This window comes from Ornithorhynchus anatinus, chromosome 5 (genome assembly GCF_004115215.2).
Source record: "Ornithorhynchus anatinus isolate Pmale09 chromosome 5, mOrnAna1.pri.v4, whole genome shotgun sequence".
Taxonomy (NCBI): domain Eukaryota; kingdom Metazoa; phylum Chordata; class Mammalia; order Monotremata; family Ornithorhynchidae; genus Ornithorhynchus; species Ornithorhynchus anatinus.
Window position 1 is genome coordinate 72,059,311 of NC_041732.1, and position 22,044 is coordinate 72,081,354.

Below are 22,044 nucleotides of genomic sequence, written 5' to 3' on the forward strand. Positions count from 1 at the left end.
GATGAATAAATAGTTTTGATTGAGTGGACCAATCAATCAATAGGATCGCCTGAATGAACGAGCCGATCAATGGGATCGCATGAACGGATGCATAAAGAGAAAGGACGGCCCGACCGACCGCCCTTCTCCCACCCCAAGCGCCTCCGGGCAGGAAGGAAGGCGGAGGTCCGGCGGCCCCCAGGCGGGGGCGCAGCGGCCCCGCACCCTCCCACGGGGGCCTCTCTGCCCCGGCGACTCTATGACCGCGCGCGGCGGTGGCCGGGGCGGGGGGGGGGGAGCGCCGGCGGCGGGCCCGGCCCCTCTGCCCCGGCGACTCTATGGTCGGGCGGGCGGGAGTTGTCGCGAGAACGGGCGCGCGGCGGCGTCGGGGTCGGGGTCCGCCATGGCGGACGTGGTGTCGGGCAGCAAATGGCGGCGGTGCCGGCTGCTGTGGTCGCTGCCGCGGCCGGGCCAGGGCCGCCCCCGCTCGGCGCTCGGCTTAGCCCAGCGGACGCGGCGGCGGCCGCAGCTGCGAAAGAGGCGGGAGCGGCGGCAGGGGCAGCCGTCCCCGCGGGCACACGCGCCGCACCACGCGGAGGAGATGGAGGACCGGTCGGACGACGAGGAGCGGGACCGCCACCACCGCGACCACCACCACCACCACGACGACGACGACGACGACGACGACGACGACGGCAGCTCCCGGAGGCCGTCGCCCCCGCCCTGGACCGGCCTGGCCCTGGAGGCGGGCGACGGCCGGGCCGTGCTGCTCCTGCCCCGCGCTCAGGTGCCCACTCTCTGCCCCACACCAAGCCCCACCCCGCCCCAGCCCGCGGGGAGACCGTGATGCGCTTCCTACCTTCATTCCTTCATTCAGTAGTATTGATTGAGCGCTTCCTATGTGCAGAGCCCTGGACTAAGCGCTTGGAATGCACAAGTCGGCAACAGAGAGAGACAGTCCCTGCCCTTTGACGGGCTTACGGTCTCATCGGGGGAGACAGACAAGGCCATTCCTTCATTCAATAGTATTGATTGAGCGCTTCCTATGTGGACTAAGCGCTTGGAATGAACAAGTCGGCAACAGATAGGGATCTAGACAGTCCCTGCCGTTTGACGGGCTTACGGTCTAATCGGGGGAGACGGACAGACAAGAACAATGGCCATTCATTCATTCATTCAGTAGTATTGATTGAGCGCTTCCTATGTGCAGAGCACTGGACTAAGCGCTTGGAATGGACAAGACGGGAACAGAGAGAGACAGTCCCTGCCCTTTGACGGGTTTACAGTCTCATCGGGGAAGACAGACAAGGCCATTCCTTCATTCAATAGTATTGATTGAGCGCTTACTATGTGCAGAGCACTGGACTAAGCGCTTGGAATGGACAAGACGGCAACAGAGAGAGACAGTCCCTGCCCTTTGACGGGTTTACAGTCTCATCGGGGAAGACAGACAAGGCCATTCCTTCATTCAATAGTATTGATTGAGCGCTTACTATGTGCAGAGCACTGGACTAAGCGCTTGGAATGGACAAGACGGCAACAGAGAGAGACAGTCCCTGCCCTTTGACGGGTTTACAGTCTCATCGGGGAAGACAGACAAGGCCATTCCTTCATTCAATAGTATTGATTGAGCGCTTACTATGTGCAGAGCACTGGACTAAGCGCTTGGAATGAACAAGTCGGCAACAGATAGAGACGGTCCCTGCCGTTTGACGTTGACAGTCCCTGCTCACGGTCTAATCGGGGGAGACGGACAGACAAGAACAATGGCAATAAATAGAGTCGAGGGGAAGAACAGCTCTTAAAAGCAATGGCAACTAAATAGAATGGCACTAACTAGGTGCACAGCGCTCTCCGAAGCGCTGGGGGAGAAGCAGCGTGGCTCAGTGGCAAGAGGCCGGGCTGGGGAGTCGGAGGGCGTGGGTTCGAATCCCGCCTCTGCCACTTGTGGGACTGTGGGCAAGTCACTTCTCTGGGCCTCAGTGACCTCGTCTGGAAAATGGAGATTAAGACTGTGAGCCCCACGTGGGACCACCTGATGACCCTGGATCTCCCCCAGCAAGCGCTTAACAAATACCAACGTTATTATTATTATCATTATTATTATTATTAAATACAGCCTCCGCCGCCTGTCAGCGGTGGGACTTAGGGCAAGTCACTTCTCTGGGCCTCAGTGACCTCGTCTGGAAAATGGGGATTAACTGGGAGCCCCACGTGGGACCACCTGATGACCCTGTCTCTCCCCCAGTGCTTAGAACAGTGCTCTGCACATAGGAAGCGCTTAACAAATACCCACAGTATTATTATTATTAAATCCTGGCTCCACCGCCTGTCAGCAGTGGGACTTTGGGCAAGTCACTTCTCTGGGCTTCAGTGACCTCGTCTGGAAAATGGAGACTAACTGTGAGCCCCCCGTGGGACCACCTGATGACCCTGGCTCTCCCCCCAGCGCTAAGAACAGGGCTCTGCACATAGTAAGCACTTAACAAATACCAACATTATTATTATTATCCAGCGCTTAGAGAAGCAGCGTGGCTCAGTGGCAAGAGGCTGGGCTGGGGAGTCGGAGGGCGTGGGGTTCAAATCCCGGCCCTGCCACTTGTGTGACTGTGATTAAGTCACTTCTCTAGGCCTCAGTGACCTCGTCTGGAAAATGGGGATTAACTGGGAGCCCCACGTGGGACAACCTGATGACCCTGGATCCCCCCCAGCCCTTAGAACAATGTTCTGCACATAATAAGTGCTTAAATACCAACATGACTATTATTATTATTATTAAATCCCGGCTCTGCTGCCTGTCAGCTGTGTGACTTTGGGCAAGTCACTTCTCTGGGCCTCAGTGACCTCATCTGGAAAATGGGGATTAACCGGGAACCCCATGTGGGACCACCTGATGACCCTGTCTCTCCCCCAGCGCTCAGAACAGTGCTCTGCACATAGGAAGCACTTAAATACCAAAACTATTATTATTATCCAGGGCTTGGAGAAGCAGCGTGGCTCAGTGGAAAGAGCCTGGGCTTGGGAGTCAGAGATCATGGGTTCGAATCCCGGCTCCGCCCCTTGTCAACTGTGTGACTTTGGGCAAGTCACTTCTCTGGGCCTCAGTGACCTCATCTGGAAAATGGGGATTAAGACTGTGAGCCCCACATGGGACAACCTGATCACCTTGTATCCTCCCCAGCGCTTAGAACAGTACTTGACACATAGTATGCGCTTAACAAATGCCATCATTATTATTATTATCCGGGGTCATCAGGTTGTCCCACGTGAGGTGAAGCAGTGTGGCTCAGGGGAAAGAGTCCAGGCTTGGGAGTCAGAGGGCATGGGTTCAAATCCCAGCTCCGCCCCTTGTCAGCTGTGTGACTGGGCAAGTCACTTCTCTGGGCCTCAGTGACCTCATCTGGAAAATGGGGATTAATAATAATAACGGTATTTGTTAAGCGCTTACTATGTGCAAAGCACTGTTCTCAGCGCCAGGGGGATACAAGGTGATCAGGTTGTCCCACATGGAGCTCACAGTCTTCATCCCCATTTTGCAGATGAGGTAACTGAGGCCCAGAGAAGTGAAGTGACTTGCCCAAAGTCACACAGCTGACAAGTGGCAGAGCGGGGATTTGAACCCATGATCTCTGACTCCCTAGCCCGTGCTCTTTCCACTAAGCCACACTGCTTCTCTGATTAAGACTGTGAGCCCCACGTGGGACAACCTGACCACCTTGTATCCTCTCCAGTGCTTAGAATAGTGCTTTGCACGTACTAAGCACTTAACAAATGCCATTATTATTATTATCCAGGGTCATCAGGTTGTCCCACCTGAGGTGAAGCAGCGTGGCTCAGGGGAAAGAGCCCCGGCCTGGGGGTCACGTCGTGAGTTTGAATCCCGGATCTGCCACTGGGCAGCAGGGTGACTGTGGGCAAGTCACTTCTCTGGGCCTCAGTGACCTCATCTGGAAAATGGGGATTAACTGGGAGCCTCACAGGGGACAACCTGGTTACCCTGGATCTACCCCAGCCCTTAGAACAGTGCTCTGCACATAGTACGCACTTAACAAATGCCAACATTATTATTGTTATTATTCACCCCCATTTTCCAGATGAGGTAACTGAGGCACAGAGAAGTGAAGTGACTTGCCCAGAGTCATACAGATGAGTGGCAGAGCCGGGATTCGAACCCATGACCTATGACTCCTAAGCCCGGGCTCTTTCCACTGAGCCACGAGCCCCCCCACCCCGCTCCGCGCTCATTGATATATGTTATTTATTACCCTATTTATTTCCTTAACGAGGTGTGCATCCCCTCGGTTCTACTTATCTTGATGACGTTGTCTTCTTGTTTTGTTCATTCATTCAATCGTATTTATTGAACACTTACTAGATGCAGAGCACTGTACTAAGCGCTTGGAACGGACAATTCGGCCACAGATAGAGACCATCCCTGCCCAATGAAGGGCTCACACTCTCCATTCAGTAGTATTGATTGAGCGCTTACTAGGTGCAGAGCACTGTACTAAGCGCTTGGAATGAACAGTTAGGCAACAGAGACCATCCCTGCCCAATGACAGGCTCACAGTCTCCATTCAATAGTATTTATTGAGCACTGTACTAAGCACTTGGAATGGACAATTCGGTTGCTGTCCGTCTCCCCCGTTTAGACAGTGAACCCGTCGTGGGGCAGGGATGGTCCCTATCTGCTACCGAATTGTACATTCCGAGCGCTTAGTAGAGTGCTCTGCACATAGTAAGCGCTCAATAAATACAATTGAATGACTAGTACAGTGCTCTGCACATAGTAAGGGCTCAATAAATGCTATTATTATTATTATCATTATTTTTGTTACCACTTCTGTACTCTGTGGCTTTGGGCCAGTCATTCATTGTCGTATTGATTGAGCGCTTACAGTGTGCGGAACACTGGACTAAGTGCTTGGAATGGACAGTTTGGCAACAAATAGAGACCATCCTTGCCCTACAACGGGCTCACAGTCTAAACGGGGGAGACTGAAAGCAAAACAGAACAAATAGTGTGGCGTCAATATCATCAAGATAAATAGAATCATAGGTATATATATACATCATTAGCAAAATAAATAGAGTAATAAATAATATATACAAAGATGCATAAGTGCTTTGGGGAGGGGAAGGGTGAATGGGGAGGCCAGGAGGAGCAGAGGGAAAGGGAGGACTCAGTCTAGTAATAATAATGGTGGTATTTGTTAAGCGCTTACTATGTGCAGAGCATTGTTCTAAGCGCTGGGGTAGACATAGGGGAATCGGGTTGCCCCACATGGGGCTCGCAGTCTTAATCGCCATTATATAGATGAGGTAACTGAGGCCCAGAGAAGTTAAGTGACTTGCCCACAGTCACACAGCTGACAAGTGGCAGAGCTGGGATTCGAACTCATGACCTCTGACTCCAAAGCCCGTGCTCTTTCCACTGAGCCACGCTGCTTCTCTAAGGCCTTCTGGGTTCACTTCTCTGGGCCTCGGTTCCCTCATCTGTAAAATGGGGATTAAAACTGAGCCCCACGAGGGACAGGGACTGCCCAACCCAATTACCTTGTATCTACCCCTGCGCTTAGTACAGTGTCCGGCACATACTGAGTGCTTAACAAATACCATCATTATTATTATCTGTTGTATTGTCTTCTCCCGAGTGGTTAGTACAGTGCTCTGCACACAGTATGCATTCAGTAAGTACAATCGAATGATCTGTCAAGTGCTTACTGTGTACAGAACATTATAATAATAATGATGGTATTTGTGAAGCGCTTACTATGCGCCAAGCACTGTTTTAAGCACTGGGGTAGATACAGGTTTATAAGGGCGCCCCACGTGGGGCTCACAGTCTTAATCCCCATTTTACAGATGAGGGAATTGAGGCATGGAGAAGCTTAGTGACTTGCCCAGAGTCACACAGCTGACAGGCGGTAGAGCCGGGATTAGAACCTACAGCCTCTGACTTCCAAGTCCGTGCTCTTTACACTAGGCCACGCTGCTTCTCCTAGGAGTAATTATGGGATTTGTTAAGCACTTACCATGTGCCAGGCACAATACCAAGCGCTGGGGTAGACACAAACAAATCGGGGTGGACACCGTCCCTTGCCCCACGTGGGACTCGCAGACTCAGTTCCCGTTTTACAGATGAGGTAACTGAGGCACAGAGAAGTTAAGGTCCCCAGGCAGACAAGTGGCGGAGCCGGCATTAGTAATAATAACAATGTTGGTATTTGTTAAGCGCTTACCATGTGCAAAGCACTGTTCTAAGCGCTGGAGTAGATACCGGGTAATCAGGTTGTCCCACATGAGGCTCACAGTCTTCATCCCCATTTGACAGATGAGGTAACTGAGGCACAGAGAAGTCAAGTGACTTGCCCACAGTCACACAGCTGACAAGCGGCAGATCTGGGATTCGAACCCATGACCTCTGACTCCCAAGCCCATGCTCTTTCCACTGAGCCACGCTTCTTCTCGAACCTATGACCTTCTGACCTGTGCTCTATCCACTAGGCCATGCCACACTCACCACTTGGAAGTAGTACAGTGTATGAGAGTTGAGAGACAAAGATAGGAGCAGGCAGGGGGTGGGAGGTGATGGGGAATAAGGACTAAAGGGGCAGTGGGAGAAATAAGAACACGGGGATGGGTAGTTTGGGATTGGCAGTGAGGGAAGCCAGAATAAAAGGAATCAATCTGGGGGTCCCCGGGCAGCAGATTTTATTGTCCACCCCCGATATTCTCCTTCAAGACTTACTGCTGCTTGATTTTCCAACCACATGATACAGATATTCAACTGGTGGATGCCCAAGGCACTTAAACATGGATCAGGATCAGTCACTCGCTGATATTTATCGAGCGCTTCTTTTGAATCGAGCACTACACTAAGCGTTTGGGAGAGTAGAGAGTCAGTGTGACCTAATGGAAAGAGTACAGGCCCGGGAGCCAGAGGACCTGAGTTCTAATTGCCTGCTCCGTGATCTTGGGCAAGTCACTTCTCTGTGCCTCAGTTCCCTCATCCGCAAAAATGGGGATTAAATGCCTGTCCTGCCTCCTGCTTAGGTAGTGAGCCCCATGTGAGGCAGGGACTGTTTCCGACCTGATTGTGTCGCACCTACCGTAGTGCTCGACACATAGTAAGCGCTTAAATATCGAAATACCGTAATGATTCATTCAGCTGTATTTGAGTGTTGACTGTGCAGAGCACTGTACTAATTGCTTGGGAGAGTACACTATTGCAGCAAACACACACATTCCCTGCCCACATCGAGCTTACAGTCTGGAGGGGGAGACAGATACTAATACGAATAAATAAATTTCAAATATGTACGTAAGTGTTGTAGGGTTGGGGAGCGTAAATGGAGGGAGCAAGTCAGGTTGATGCAGAAGGGAGCCGGAGAAGAGGAAAGAAGGGTTTAGTCAGAGAAGGTCTCTTGGAGAAGATGTGCCTTCAGTAAGACTTTAAAGTGGAGAGAGAATAATAATAATACAGTACGGTGAGTTGGGAGACATGATACCTGACCTCAAGGAATTTAGAGTCCAGTTGCAGAGATGGGCATTAAAATGAAATTACAGATAGGGAAGTGGTAGAGTATAAGGATATATATTTAAATGCTTTGGCTCTGGGAGTGGGGTGATTATCAGAGTGTGAGACACAGACCTAAGTGCCTAGATGATGCAGAAAGGAGGGCGAATAGGGTGGGGAAATGAGGTTTTTCAGGGAAATCTTGGAGAAGATATTCATTCAGTCGAATTTTTTGAGCACTGATTGTGTGCAGAGCACTGTTCTGAGCGCTTGGGAGAATATGGTATAACAATAGACATATTCCTTGGAGCTTTGAAGGTGGGGAGAGTGGTGGTCTGTCAGGTATGAAGCGGGAGCGAGTTCCAGGCCGGAAGGAGGGTTTATGTCAGAGCTAACGGCCAGAAGGATGAGATCGAGGTACAGTGAGTCGGTTGGCGTTAGAGGAGCGAAGCGTGTGAGGGAGGCTAGGTAATAATAATGTTGGTATTTGTTAAGCGCTTATTATGTGCAGGGCACTGTTCTAAGCGCTGGGGTAGATAGAGGGTAATCAGGTTGTCCCACGTGAGGCTCACAGTCTTAATCCCCAATTTACAGATGAGGTAACAGGCACAGAGAAGTTAAGTGACTTGCCCACAGTCACACAGCTCACAAGTGGCAGATCTGGGATTCGAACCCATGACCTCTGACTCCCAAGCCCGTGCTCTTTTCACTGAGCCACACTGCTTCCCTGTAGGTAGGAGGGGGAGAGCTGATTGAGTGAGGGTCCTGTTACAGTAATGAGTACAGTGCCGAACCCAGTCTGTAGTCTGCCATTATGCATTCTCTACCATCTCTTTCCCTCTGTTAGATTCTGACGTTCACCGGAAAATGCCAAGTGACGTGTCTGTACGGCCAGGTGCAGATGTTTGGTTTTACCCTCAGCCCGGGCCAGCCGCCCTCCAACCTCTACTCTTCCCAGACCCACTGTGCTCTCTCTATCGAAGCCGTCAGCTACTCCATGCCTGAAAAGACCAAGAAGGAGATGAGATCGGAAGCCCGGGAGTTACTTAAGGCACATCTTTCCCTAGGTAATTACAGCTCGAGTTGTCCTTTATATTTGAAGACACCACTGATGGTGAATTTCATCTATGAGAGAAAGTGTGTGCACATGGATGTGTGTGTGGATATAATTGTGTGTGTGGTTATAATTTTTGAAGACACGAACCCACTCAAATTGTTGAGATATGAAGAAATTTTGTTGGGGCTCTCTCCAGTTTGGGGAGACTATGCAGTAAGTATATATTTTGGGGGGCACAAGGCGATGGGTTACTTTGTTATGCCATCATGCTCGAGAGGATCCAGTCATTAGGAAAAAGCCTTTGGAATTATTCCTGTAACTGAGGAAAGTAGATCTGGTATTAGGATAAATGTCAGCTCTGCAGGGTAGTAAAATCCTCCCCTTTCCTCTCCTTCCAAACTGCTCCCCCCATAATCCAATCAAGTATCCTATCCTACCGTGGAACTCCATGCCTCCTTTCACACCCCACTCCAGTCCATACTTCACTCTGCTGCCTCAATCATTTTTCTACAGAAACATTCAGGCCATTTTTCTTCACTCCTCGAACCTCCAGTGGGCCCATCCGTCAGACAGAAACTCCTTACCTTAGTCTTTAAAGCACTCAGTCACCTTGCCCCTTGGCTCCCTTCTACCTTACCTCCCTGATTTCCTATTACAACCCAGTCCTCACACTTTGCTCCTCTAATGCCAGCCTACTCACTGTACCTTGAGCTCGACTATCGCACTGCTGACCCCTCATCCACATCCTGCCTCTGGCCTGGAATACCCTCCCTCTTCTGATCCGACAGACGATCACATCCCCCACCTTGAAAGCCTCGATCACACTCCCCACCTTGAAAGCCTCGTGCTTCCTAGAGGTCTTCCCCGGCTAAGCCCTCATTTCCTCTTCTCCCACTCCTGTCTATTCATCCTTGCACTGAGATTTGCATTCTTTATTCACCCCTCCCTCAGCCCCACAGGACTTACACGTATCTGTAATTTATATTAACGCCTGTCTCCCTCTCTAGGCTTTAAGCTTATTGTGGGTAGGGAATGTGTCCACCAACTCTGTTCTGTTGTACTCTCCCACACGCTTAGTACAGTGCTCTACACACAGTGCTCAATCAATTCGATTGATTTGTGGCCAAGCCCTAGAAACTATTAGATTGTTATCCTGTTGAGGGTAGGGATAGTTTTGTTTACAGTCCTCTGCCCACAGAAGGCACTTAAGGCCAGTGACGATGTCCTAATTGCTCAGTTAGCAAGTTCCTTTGGAACTGTGGGAGAGTTGAGCTGTCAGGATCCAAACAAATTTTAAATTGTTTTTGTACTGGAATTGCCAACTGGAACATCCTAGGCAAATTCCATGTTAAGTAACACAGTCGTTTTTTGTTGATGTAAATTTCCTCCTGATCCTTTGAGGTTAAGTTAAGCTTGTTCTTTGCATGGTGCCAAACTCGAACCTCCATCATAAAACATTAGCTTGTTTTTAGCAGACGATGTTATGGTTGTTCTGCATAGTTAATATAACTTTCTCTGTAGCCTTGTAATTTGTGGGCTCTTTTCTGTCCACTCCTGGGGTTCAGATGAACTGTTATTTTTCTAAAATAATCTCTCTGTCATTTTGCAGCAAACAGAAATCAGCTGATGAAAGAATTTTCCCCTCTGTGTTCCATTGTCCTCCTGGAACGTCTGGAGACCTCTGTGACAAGCTTCATTCTTAGTCATCAGAAATTCACTCACATTTTCTCAAAAACGGTAGTGTTCATTGGTTTGTTCTGACACTTGCCTCCGCACACGCATCCGTTGGTGAATTTCGGTCGGTAGCATCTTCTAGTGCAAAGGTGCAGATGATTGTTATGAAGGGGATCCCAATCAAGCAAACCTGTATTATTGAGGGAAAGTATGCCCATCTAAAGTGTAGATCAAATATCGTTTTGCATATTACATACGCCTGGGATTCATGACTGATGTTCACTGAAAGAAGTTAGCACTGTACTGTTCACTGAGAATTCCTCGGAAAGCGTTTTGTTACTGTTGTCTCCCTCATGCCATACACTGATGAGATAATAGTTCCATTTCCGTGGAGTTTATTCTGTTTTTATAATGCCTTTAACTCCCTCCGTGACCCCCAGTTTCTCCATCTGCTTCCCTCCCAGACTGCTGATAGCCTCACTGATTATTTTGTTGGTAAAATGGAAACCATCAGCTGTGAACTCCCCATGACCACCGCCCCCCCACAAATCTTCTCACCATGCCACTACCCTGTCCTCATCTTTCTCCTGCTTCTCTGCTGTTTTGCAAGAGGAGATCACCATCCGATCTCTCAATCCACTGCCTTCATCGACACCCCTGACCCTCTCCTCCCTCTCACCCCCACTCTCCTCCCCTTGGGCCATCTTCAGCCTTACGCTAAGGTAACTCCATCCCTCCTACCTTGGAATGAGCTCATCTCCCCCATTCATCAAGCCCTCCCTGGGTTTCAAGCCCCTCCAGCGACTGACCCACTTCCCTGCTCCTGTTCCTGACCCAGACTCTTGGGATAGGTCAGTACACTCGCTGCTTTTATTTCTTTCCCACAAACTCTTTCGGACCTGCTTGAATCCGGTGTTTGATTTCATTTCACTCCACTGACACTTGAATTTTTAGGTCACCAACGGTGCGGTTCTAACCACCCTCAACTTCTGTGCCAGCTATGACCCTGTTATCGACTCCCTTCCCCTTGATGCGCTATCATGCGTCCTTTTTGCCAGTATGATATTCTGGTTCTCCTGCTTCTCTGACTGCCTCTGGATCTCATCCTCGAGCAGTGTGGCCTATAGGAAGAACAAAGACCTGGGAGTTAGAGGGCCTGGTTTCTAATCCCGGCCCCCGCCACTTGTCGCCGCGTGACCTTGGGCAAGTCGCTTCATTTCTCTGTGCCTCAGTTCCCTCATGTGCAGAGTGGGGATTCTCCCTCCAACTTAGACTGTGACCCCCATGTGGGAGGATTATCTTGGTTCCCAGCGCTTAGTAAAGTGGTTGACACATAATAAGCGCATGATAAATAGTATTTGTTATTATTGTTACTATCATTATTCACTGGCCACTCTTCTATCTCACAGTCCCTACCTTAGTTGCTCCCCAAGGCTCTGTCCTGGGTCCCTAACTCTTATCACTGCACCCGCTCTCTCTGCGATCTCATCAGCCCATATGGTTCCTGATGCCACCTCCAGGCATTTAGTTCCCCAACATCTCTCTCCAGCCCCAACTTCTCATCTAACCTCTTATCTCACATTTCCTTTTGCTTCGAGGACATCGTCCCTTGGGTGTCCTGCAGGCGCCTCAAACTTGTCCAAATCCAGACTCCTCATCTTTCCTCCTTATCACAGGTCCTCCTCCCGTCTCAGTCCCTGTCAGTCCTGGAAGCCAACAGTGTTGGAGTCATCCTCTACTCCCGTTTTTTGACTCCCACATCATTTATTTATAATTGATGTCTGTGTTTGTGTTTCTCTTCCCCCCGGCCCTTCCCAGACTGTAAGCTTGTTGTGGGCAGGGAATGTATCAGTTTATTGTTGTATTGAACTCTCCCAAGGGTTTAGTTACAGTCCTCTGCACACAGTAAGTGCTCACTAAATACGATTTCATGCCCTAGAGAGCAGAGATGGCATCTAGCAACTCTGCTGTACTCTCCCTAGAGCTTAATATAGTGCTAGGCACACAATAAGCGCTCAGTAAATACCAGTTCCCTTGTTAAGGGAGAAGATTTATTTTTGTAGTGGTGATGGTATTTCTCGAGCCCCCGTTGGGCACAGGGCACTGTTGTAAGTTGTTTTGGAGTAGTTGTTTAGAAGCCCTCAAGTGGCCATTCAAAAATCAAATTTGTCTTTTGGGCTAGGGTTTCCTTGCAAAGTTGAATTACTTTTGAAATTGGGATTATTGCTGTCTAGAAAGAAAAGAGTACCCCCATCACTCCAGAAGATGAAGTCCTGGCTTCTGCCGGCATTGCAAAATGTGATGAAAGCAGTGGCTTTCACTTGTCCGAAAGTTGCATCTCAGCTATTGAAGAATTAATTTATGTCTGTCGTGGTGAGTAGCTTTAAACTTTTTTGTTTCAATTGATGTTATTACAGTGTGGGTAATGGTCTCCAACCTCTTTAATTAGCACAGTGATGGTCCAGGCGTAATCTCACACACACACCCACACCCCCCCCCCCCAACTCCCCAACTCCTCCATCCCCAAACCAGATACACCTATCTATAGAGGTGTCTTCAATTCACGGCAGACTATAGGTACAGTGTCAATAGGAGAGGGTAAGTGAAACCGTGGCTGGAGTTTTGATGTGCTTTGTGGTGGTGTTGCAATCTCTAGCTGTTTCTGGAGGGGAGAGAGTGTTTGCTGCCTTTCATCTCTGTCATTGCTTCCTTATCCCCTCTTCTCCAATGTAAACGTTTTTCCTTCTCTCATATGCATCCAAGGCACTTGGCCTTTCAGCTTGTTCATAAATGAAACTGTAAGCCACCAGAGACTTAGTGAGATTCCTAAGCCCTCGCTTAGTTCTGAAAATTTAGGTGTCTGGTATTTGTTTTTTCCTTCCAGAGGAAGATGATGGTTGCCCTGTCATTCTGGCTTGTGGCCCTAAGGATATTGGCAAGTCAACTTTTAACAGATACCTGATTAACCAGCTGCTGAATAGGTAAGAGGCCTCTTCTTTCCCTCAGTGATAATGGCCCTGGAATACCTTTTGGCAAAAAGATGTGTGTTACTTTTAACTTTATGCAGTTAAGTAATAAAAAAGGTGAGCCTGAGTTTCTAAGTTTTGAAAGACAATTCAAAATTCATATTTGAAGGATCTGTGTGGTTAGACTTAAATTTACCCATTCCTCAAAAGAGAGGCGAATTGGGCTTACTTTACTAATACCGCTGTTCATTTCCTTAGTACTTTCATACCAACTGTCACATTTATCCTCTTAGCCCCCTAAAGGAGGGAAGAGCCGGCAATTATTTTCCCCTTTTTACCACCAAGGAAACAAGTCCTGAGAGGTTAAGTGCCTTCCCTAAGAACAGACAAAAACCACACCTAAAATCCAGGTTTCCTAACTCCTAACCCTGGGCTCTTCACCTCCCCGTTCCCTACCAGTCCAGGCAGTCCCCGGGTTTGGTAAAAGAAACGTATGTGCCTCTTTTGTAGGAAGGCTACTGTGCATATGTATGAAGTGCTCTGTTTACTTTAGTTAGGTGGAAAGAGCATTGGGCTGGGATTATGTTGTTCCCCCCCCACACCCCCCAGTCCCCCACTTTCCTGAGCATATGATTTGCCCATTAATGAAGGAACAGAGACTTTAATAAACACACCTTTGTCTGATACTCAAATGTGTTAAGTTGGATTCTGCTGAATTACAGAACTGTCCTTTAGAGTGTGAAAAATGTTAAAAAAGAAAAAAAAAATCTGCATTTCTTTCAGTATCCCCAGCGTTGACTATTTGGAATGTGATCTGGGACAAACAGAATTTACTCCTCCTGGATGCATTTCTTTGCTTACTGTGACGGAGCCTCTTCTTGGTGGGTTTTCAAATACATTGAGAAATTCAATATCCAATTGTATTTCAGTCAAATTTATTGAGCGCTTACTGTGTGCAAAGCCCTGTACTAAGCACTTGGGAGAGTACAATATCACAACAGATACAGTTCTGCCTACAACGAGCTCACAGTCTAGAGGGAGAGATGGTTATTTCTTAGCAAAACATTCAGGATTTGGAGTCTTCTAATAAGTTCTCTGCCACGGGTGAAAATGGGTTGGTTTTTTTTCTCCTGCAGTTTCCAGGAAAAATGTAACTAGAAATGTAACAGTTATCTAGAAATGTAGAGAAAAGAACTATCTGATCAATGGGGAATTTCTTGCCAGTGAGTTCTTTGTTACATATGGTCCTTTGGCTGCGCTAAGCCCAGTGATTTCATGATCTCACTTTGCTTTCTACCTGCTTACCTGCTGTCCCTTCCCCTTCCAGAATGAAACAAAAAACCCCCCAAAAAACACAGCTAGTATTTTTTTGACTAGTAGAATGGGTTTAGTAGTCATGCTAGTTACTTCCTTTGAATTTGTCAACTATGCATTCAATTAGTTTTTAAAAGTTTTAGAAGAAACTATTCTGGGATATAGAACTAGAATTTTAAGAGGTGTTGGTCATTTGGACAGTTGACCAGGTTTAAATGTGCAGTGAAAAGGGGAATACAAGGAGAATCTCAGCAGCGTGAAGAGAGGACAAGTAGCCTTTCCTATAGAATCCCATTCTATTGGTTCTGAATAGAAAGGGCAATTCATTGCCAGCTAGACTGTAAACTCCATTAGGGCAGAGATTGTGGTTTTTACCTCTTGTATTCTCTAAAGTTCTTGTTGCTCTACCTGTAGTAGACATTCTATTAATACTTAGTGCAGTGTTTCACAGTTCAGTGGGCACTCAGTAAATACCATTCATTTTTAATATATGATTTGGTGTTTCTAAATGTACCAAATGTCATTGCTGTATTTGCACATGAATGCAACTCAGGGAAGCAGTGTGGCTTGATGGAAAGACAACAGACCGGAGAGTCAGAGGACGTGGGTTCTAATCCTGACCTCGCTACTTGTCAGCTGTGTGACTTTGGGCAAGTCACTAGACTTTGTGCCTCAGTTACCCCATCTGTAAAATGGAGATTAAGGTTGTGAGCCCCACGTTGGACAGCCTGATCACCTTGTATCTTCCCCAGTGCTTAGAACAGTGCTCTGCACATAGTAAGCGCTTAATAAATGCCATTATTATTAACTCGCTGTGTGAACTTGGGCAATTCACTAAACTTCTCTGTGCCTCAGTTCCTTTTTCTACAGACTGGGGATTCAATTCCTTTTCTCCCTCCTGTTTAGACTGCGAGCCTCATGTTGGACAGGGACTGATTCCGATATGATTACCTTCTGTCTACCTCAGTGCTTAGTATGTTGCATGGAACTTAACAGGTGCCACACTTATTAGATAAATGCTTGAGTGTCCAAAATTCTTTGTCATCTTTGTAGGACCACCATTCACTCACCAGAGAGCACCCCGTAAAATGGTTTATTATGGTGAAACTCATTGTGAAGAAGACTGTGAAAGATATATCGAGATCGTTAAATACGTACTCAGTTCCTACAAGAGAGAAACCCCCCTGATCGTCAATACAATGGGGTGGGTGAAAGGTAAGCCTGGAGAAAAGCGTGACCTCATGGACAGAGCGTGGGCCTGGGGGTCAGGAGGACCTAAGTTCTAGTCCCAGCTCCGCCATTCATCTGCTGTGACCTTGGACTGGCCACTTTTCTGTGCCTCAATTTGCTCATCTGTAAAATGGAGATGAAGACTGTGAGCCCCGTGAGGAACCTGGACTGTGTCCAACGTGGTTAACTTGTGTCTACTCCAGCACTCAGTTCAGTGTCTGGCACATAGAAGGGCTTAACAGATACCATTAACAACAGGCCTGTGCAGCAGAGAAAAATAGAAGCTGGAATAAAGACTGTTGTCTGAGTCCAGGTACAAAATGAAATGGGATGATTCCTTACCCAGACTGGGGTTGAGGGTTTTGTTTGTTTGTTTGTTTTGAGGGCTTTTTTTACAAGCCAGTTATTCCTGGCTGATTAGCTCCACTTAATGGTGTGTTTACTTCCATAAATGAATTGTTTATTTAATTTCCTTCCTCCTAGATGATGGGCTTTTGCTCCTCATTGACCTTATCCGACTGCTGTCACCTAGTCACGTAGTTCAGTTCAGTGCTGATGGGTGTGAAGAAATGCCCTCCCTGACCTCAGACTTCATCGAGGTTACTTCCGGTCTGCTTACCAGAGGGATGCCTCAGGTCAAAAATAAGAGCCTGAACTTCTCTGAGATGGAGGATTTTGAGTTGTTCAACGAGGAAAGAGGTTTTCACACCTCAGTCACAGGACACAAGCTGTGCATCGTGCATTCAGAGTTCGATGGAGCAGGGAGTATGAGCTCAATGTAAGTAAGTTACTCAAGGGATGCTGGGAAACCCATGCCTCCCATAGTGTGAGTGAAGCATACAGTGAAAACCCTGCCTTAGATAGAGCTGGGGAAGGCAGACCGCTGCTACATCTATGGGCTGGTCCAGCCTTTCAGAGAAAGTGCCGAAAGAATCTGTCGCTTTCAGGAATGCTGCCGCATCGAGTACGGACACTCGGAAATCTTTACTAACCAGGTGTCTCAGGGAACTGGGGGAAAAAAAGCAAAAAGATTTTCCAAGTTGAAGCCTCTCCCCTTGATCTGGTCAAAGGAGGCGAAATTGGAGAAAAATCTAAAGGCAGAACACACCAAATCATGTTCATTAGAACAAATGATCGCGCAGCCAACGTACTCCTACTGTTGAAATGACAGATACACTGCGTTCCATTGTCTCCAAGTGGGAGGACCTTGTCCCACTCAGACACCTGCTAACTGGTTCTCATTGTGTTTCCAGGTGGTCTCGTGCCCGCATCCTGCGTGATATGACAATGTTAGGTTACCTTGGCCATCTACAGCCTCTGGAGCTCAAACCAATTTTTCCTTTGCATAGTTTGATTCCCTATCAGGTAATCTGAGTGTCTGGGGGAGAAGCGGATTTGGATTTTGTTTTCCCAGCGCAGCTGGGAAGCAACATGGGGTAGTGGATAGAGCACGGGCCTGGGAGTCAGAAGGTATGGGTTCTAATCCCGCCTCCGTCACTTGTCTGCCGTGTCACTTCCCTTCTCTGTGGCTCAGTGACCTCATCTTGAAAATGGGGATTGAGACTATGACCCCCTTGTAGGACGGGACTGTGTCCCACTGGATTTGCTTATATCCACCCCAGCGCTTAGTACGGTGCCTGGCACATAGCAGGCGCTTAACAAATACCATAATTATTATCGCCGTCCAAGCTCGAACCCAGCAGCTAAGCATGAGCATCTGTTCCAGATGTGTGCTTAAGGAGGCATATTATGGCGATTGCCCCCTTTTTTGGAATTAAGGGTTCCGCGGGTGAGGTTGTTCCACTTTGACCCCTGGAGGTTATTGTTATTACTGTCATTTATTAACTGTTTACTAAGTAGAGAAGCCGCGTGGCCTAATGGATAAAGCTTGGGGCTGGGAGTTAGAAGGACCCTCGTCTAATCCCGGCTCCGCCACTTGTCTGCCGTATGACCTTGGACAAGTCACTTCACTCCTTTGTATCTGTTACCCTGTTGGTAAAATGGGGATTAAGACAGTGAGCCCCATGTGGGACAGGGACTACGCCTGACCTGATAACCTTGTAGCTACCCCAGCGCATGGTACAGTGCCTGGCGTATAGTAAGGGCCTAACAAATACCATTTAAAAAAAGACAACAATTAGAAAAGGGTTAAGTGCTAGGGTAGATAATAATGATGGTATTTGTTAAGCGCTTACTCTGTGCGAAGGACTGTTCTAGATAAAACAAGGGAGCCAGATCAGGCACAGTCCCCATCCCACACAGCTCTTGGTCTAAGAAGAATAGAGAGCAGCTATCCAGTCCCCATTTGACATGAAAATCATTTTTCATCTGCCTCGGGGAGGTTGAAGGGGCAGTAAAGTCCCGGAATGTGGGAGAATATTGAGGTTCGGGCTATTTTCTTATCCCATCAGATTATATCAGGAGTTTGTTTCTAAATTTATTTTGACAATACATTAGGAAGCTCACCAGTAGTGGATGTCTCCACATCGACCAGGTCGAAAGACTTCCAGTACCTCCACAGGACATTCGCAGGCGTACTTTTTCGATCGTACTCTCAGCAGAAAAAACTCAAGGGTTTCTGGTTTAGAGCGTTTGGATGCTGCTGCCATTTCCTAATTGCAACTTCCTCATCTGACCTAGGCCCTTTACTTGACTCCCCTGAAATGACTATTGATTGGAATTTTGTAAATCGCCCTAGGGTACATGACGAGGTTCATTTTGGAGATTAGACTTTTCATCTGAGTAATTCAGAGGATTTCAAGGTAGAATTAATTGTTTGGGGGATTTATTTTTTAGGTACCGTTCAATGCAGTTGCCCTACAAGTCATCCATACTCACGTTGCTCCTGCTCATATCTTGTATGCGGTCAACGCCAGCTGGGTGGGCCTTTGCAGAATACTGGATGAGGTGAAGCGCCAAAGCAGTGGGCCGATCTTGCTCACACAGACTCCAATGTGTGATTGCTTGGGATTTGGTGAGTCTGAGCCAAAATTGACAGAAAAAAACTTGGGTCTCAGAGATTAAAACCTACAGGATTTGATCCCCATTCCTGCCAGGGTCAGGAAATAGGCTTGGTCTTCTTCGCCAAGACTTGTACTTTCCTCCCCCCATCCCCCTAAAAGGTTGCTCTGAAACTGAGAAGATGATTAGTGGGAAACATTAATAGGGTAGTTGTATCTCCTCTGAAAGTGGGTTGCTTTGAGCCATTCAGTCTTTGAAGATTGAGAAAGAAAAAGGCCAGCAAGCAATCAAGTGTGTTTGGTTGGGGTTTTTGTGGTGGTGGTGGTAGTGTTTTTGATTTTTCCTCAACCGATATTGTCGCCGCCAGCCTTCTGCCCATTTTTGGATGCCTCTTATAAGAGCAAATTTGAGATTAGTTTTGGTGGTTAGCGATGATGATAGTAAAATTGCGGTATTCATTAGGTGCTTACTATGTGCCAAGCACTACACTAAGCACTGGGGTGGATACAGTGCAATCAGATGAGTCAGACGGGACATTGTACCTGTCCCACACGGGACTCACAGTCTAAGCGGGGAGGGAGAACAGGTATTGAATTCCCATTTTACAGATGAGGAAACTGAAGCCCAAAGCAGTTTAAGTAACTTACCCAGGGTCACACCGCAGGCACATGGCGGAGCTAGAATTAGAACTCAGGTGTCCCAGCTTCCAGCCCCGTGATCTTTCCACTAGGCCCCGCTGGTTCCAATTTGATTGATAAAGGCAGAGGCTGGGAAACGGCAGTTGCATTTCTGCATCGTCTCAGTATCGGGCAACTAGTCACTTTCTAAATTGTCTGCTTCAATACTGCTATCCTGAGAATATAAGAATGCTAAGGCCCCAACTGTAATTTATCTTGAAGGTATTGTCCGAGGGATTGACATGGAGAAAAAACTTTACCACATTCTCACTCCCGTGCCTCCAGAAAAACTAAGGCTAGTGAACTGCCTGCTCATTGGAAACGTCGTCGTCCCCCAGTCCGTCTTCAAAAACCAGGTATGTTTTCAGGGAGATCTTTCACAAGCCATTTAAAATCAGCATTGGAGTTCCTATTCAGAAGCTCGTTGGTTGTGTCTAGTTGCCCAGCAGCCCAGCTCTGATTTTTCTCCCCTTCTCAACCTTTGTTTCTGAGAACTGGAAGTGAGAGGGACTGTAAATTAGGAAAACATCTTGAAAAGGCATAGTGGGCCATCTTCATCAATTTTCCAGACTGTAAGCTCGGTATGGGCAGGGAACATGTCTGTTAATTATTTTGTACTCTCCCAAGAGCTCAGTACAGTGCTCTGCACGTAGTAAAGTGCTCAACAAATACTATCGATTGCTTGCAAACTCACAATGCTTCTGTTTTTGGGGTTCCAGTGACTTTTGAATCGTGTCCTTATTCCCTGCCTTCCAGGGAGAGAACACGGATTGGAAGGGTTTTGATCTTTCTTTGGGATGGTGTGGGTGTGCTTGTGTTTTTCAGCCGGGAATTGAAGGAGAGATACCTTACCTCACTTCCGAATACAATTTTGAAATTTACGGATCCGAAAGGATCTAAGACCTACAGCTTCAAAAAGGAGGAGGCAACAGAATCCCGGAGCTCCACTGAAGCATGCACTTCAGGATTTGATTTGCGTGTTTTAGGACAGGGACAGAAAGAGATCTCCCAAAGAACTTGACCAATTTTCCTGCCGCTGGCGGACAAGCTATAGGTACAGTGGGAAGGGTGTCCGGCGGAAAGGGTGAACATCTCTTCTCCCCTTGCTGTTCATATTTCAGTTTTGTATGTTATCTGTTTTTGAATTAAAATATTTTTCAAGTCATTACTCTTATGACTCTCCATATGATTCTCCTTTAGCCTTGGAGAAAATTGGTTGCCGTGGTTTTTAACCCCTTTTCCTACATGGTCCTTTCCCTGTGCTGACTCATGGGGATTTGAAGAAAAGGGCAGCAGGGGAAAGTTTGAACATCTTTCGTAGAGTAACAGTTCTTTCAGTGAATTTTTGTAGTGCCATACCTCTGCAGAGCTCTTTAAAACTGTTCTCTCTGGGTCAGGATAAGTAAAAAGAAGAATGCTGTGGCCGTCAGGATTCATTCATTCAGTCAGTCATATTTATTGAACACTTACTGTGTGCAGAGGATAAAAGGCTTAGGCCGTGAATAAAGTGATAGACACAAGGAAGAAAAACATGTGGGGAAAGAACAGCATGGAGATCCAACACCAATTCTATTGGGCATCCCAGCCTGCTACTCTTACAGTCTGCTTTTCTTAAGGAAGCAGCGAGGCGTTGTGGAAAGGGAACGGGCCTGGGAGTCTGGGGACCTGCATTCTAATCCCGGCTCCTCCACTTGCCTGCTGTGTGACCTTGGGCAAGTGACTTCACTTCTCTCTACCTCAGTTCCTGTCATCTGCAAAGTGGGCATTCAGTGCCGTTAATGATAATAATGTTGGTATTTGTTAAGCGCTTACTATGTGCAGAGCACTGTTCCAAGCGCTGGGGTAGATACAAGGTAATCAGGTTGTCCCTCGTGAGGCTCACAGTCTTCATCCCCAGTTTACAGATGAGGTAACTGAGGCGCAGAGAAGTTAAGTGACTTGGCCACAGTCACGCAGCTGACAAATGGCAGAGCTGGGATTCGAACCCATGACCTCTGACTCCCAAGCCCAGGCTCTTTCCACTGAGCCACGCCACTTCTACTTAGACTGTGAGCCCAATGTGGTACCTAATGAACTTGTATCCATTGTAGCACTTAGTACAGTCCTTGGCACATAGTGAGTGCTTAAATACCACTTTCATTTAAAATTACTTTGGAGGGCTTTAGTTTCACACTAGGAAGAGTGGTGTTAGCTTATTCCTCAGATGGCTGGAAAATCCCTCTTTTGGGCATCCTCATTCCTTAATGGGGGAAGAGCAGAACTCTGACCATCTCTGGCCTTTCCACTCACTGGTTTCATTTTAGTGGTCATCCACCTAAGTTAGGTTGGGGCCAGATCCCTTTGTTTCTAAACACACTGCAGGGCTGGTCTGTGTGGAACTCTTTATGGGTCACTTGGCAAGGAACATTGTGTTGTACTTAGTTTTGACACAGCTGCCTGAATAGGAAAGTTAAAGTTTTTCTCGCACAGTTCTTATGTATGTGTCCATTGTTTATATTAATGTCTCTCTTCCCCTTTAGACTGTAAGCTTGTGGTGGGCAGGGAACATGTCTACCAACTCTGTTGTAGTGTACTCTCCCAAGTGTTTAGTACAGTGCTCTGCACACAGTAAGTGCTTGAGTAAAATCAGTTTGATTCTGATCCTTTCTAACTCTTTGATGTATCTTA

General features: G+C 47.5%; 1 protein-coding gene across 1 annotated transcript; it reads left to right on the forward strand.

Annotated features, from left to right (window-relative positions):
• The first annotated feature begins 358 nt into the window (after positions 1–358).
• On the forward strand, positions 359–20,545 carry NOL9 (nucleolar protein 9). Its single transcript, XM_029066305.2, has 12 exons — positions 359–766; positions 8,346–8,565; positions 10,165–10,292; positions 12,464–12,602; positions 13,114–13,210; positions 13,979–14,076; positions 15,563–15,724; positions 16,223–16,517; positions 16,993–17,104; positions 18,536–18,713; positions 19,600–19,733; positions 20,203–20,545. The coding sequence occupies exons 1-12, from the start codon at positions 383–385 to the stop codon at positions 20,275–20,277; spliced, it is 2,022 nt and encodes a 673-aa protein (XP_028922138.1). The 5' UTR covers positions 359–382; the 3' UTR covers positions 20,278–20,545.
• Positions 20,546–22,044: the final 1,499 nt, after the last annotated feature.